The sequence below is a fragment of the Setaria viridis genome, chromosome 6 (assembly GCF_005286985.2).
Source record: "Setaria viridis chromosome 6, Setaria_viridis_v4.0, whole genome shotgun sequence".
NCBI classification, from domain to species: domain Eukaryota; kingdom Viridiplantae; phylum Streptophyta; class Magnoliopsida; order Poales; family Poaceae; genus Setaria; species Setaria viridis.
The window spans coordinates 7,281,385-7,282,994 of NC_048268.2; the positions used below are offsets into that span (position 1 = coordinate 7,281,385).

At 44.0% G+C, this 1,610-nt stretch overlaps 1 protein-coding gene across 1 annotated transcript; it reads right to left on the bottom strand.

Moving 5' to 3' along the window:
* Window positions 1-250: 250 nt before the first annotated feature.
* On the bottom strand, window positions 251-1,306 carry LOC117861704 (BTB/POZ and MATH domain-containing protein 1). Its single transcript, XM_034745258.1, has one exon. The coding sequence runs from the start codon at window positions 1,304-1,306 to the stop codon at window positions 251-253; it is 1,056 nt and encodes a 351-aa protein (XP_034601149.1).
* Between the last annotated feature and the right edge of the window lie 304 nt (window positions 1,307-1,610).

The window sequence follows — 1,610 nt, forward strand, 5'->3', positions numbered from 1 at the left end:
TCCACTTGCACGAAGATGTAAACCACACATCAGGCTGAAAAATATCACATGTGAAGGAAAAAACAAAATCAATAGTACACACAGATTCCTCAGTAAAAGTTACCACTACAAGGTCCAACCAACACCTAGCTAGCTACTAGCTAGCATAATGCAATGCGCTATCTTGTTGCTAGAGATTATCTTGATTTTGCTAAAATCAACAAATGGAATTACTAAGCCATGATGAAACAATCTTTAAGACATTTGAGCATCAGTTCTTGCTGCTGCGATGGACACTCCACTCCCACACTTTGAATAAAAGAGCGGGGTACTCTCTCTTCAATTTGTTGTATCCTTCAGTTGCCACCACAGCTTCCATTTTTTCGGGTGGTTCCATAAACTCTAAGCAAGCATGAGTAAGCTGTTTGCAATGCTGCTGTTCAGCTAGAGCTAGTGTCATTGCCACATTTTCCACATCAAGATCCATCAACAGCATGCGCTCACAGATGATCTTAAGCCTCTCGATGGCGTAGCGGTCAGCTGCCTCTAGCAGATGGCACAACATTTCATGCCTGTTAGCTCTATCAGCACTATCCATGTTGGGCAACGATTCATTGTATATGTAGTGCAGCAAGGCCTTGAAAACTGCAGGGTCCATTTCACCAATTACTAAGGACTCCATCCTTGTGTCCCTCATGGACCCAAACAGCTGTGCCTTGAAGACTGGAGAACGGGCTGCAAGCACCAACCTATGGGCATGGAAAGACTTCCCTCCAACTTCAAAGGTAACATCAGCGCTTGCCATATCCTCCAGCAGCATTCCAAACTGTTGTGCCATTTCCGGTGGCGGTACCTCAATCTCGCACAATGATTTGGTCTTGGGAACACCAGGCAAAAGGATCACGGTCACCTGACACTGGATGATGATGCTATCATCACGGACATATCCTGAACTTTCCAATTCACTCAGCTTCATAAGATCACAGGCTGCCCAAACAATCTTCTTTGTTAGTCTCATAGGCTCCTTTGTGCAGGCAACAGCGTATGGAAGATTTGTGATCTGGTTGAAGAAGAAGAGGTCGACCATCACCCTTACCTCAGCTTTGCTGAGCAGCTCAAGGTCCACCTCAATGTAGTCATCATTGTCGAACTCATTACGGCTACGGACCCTTGGGTAGTACACCAGTCTCCAATCATACCCTCCAATGTTGAATGTTCCAGAGCTGATGGGGAAGTTGTAAATATTTTGGTTGTACCCAATGACTTTGAATTGATGTGTGCCGTAACCCTTCACTACCACCGACACCGAATTCGTCTGCCCTGCCATTGTGGGATGTGACCTAATATGTGGTTGCCGCCTGCATCAATTTATCGTAAAAGTGCAACAGCATATTGTTAGCTGAAAATACAAAAAGGAAAAACCGAATTGTAGGACCAAGGAATTCTGATTTCAACTGCCGACCGTACCGAATAACCGGCCAACATAATAACACCATATAACTTGAAACAGCCAAACAGGTACAAGCTATAGTCTAAAACAACATAATTAAACACACAACAGATACAAAATTAAGATACACTCACGTAGACACAACTTAGTAGTACACGGTATCAAACTCACTCTCTCACAA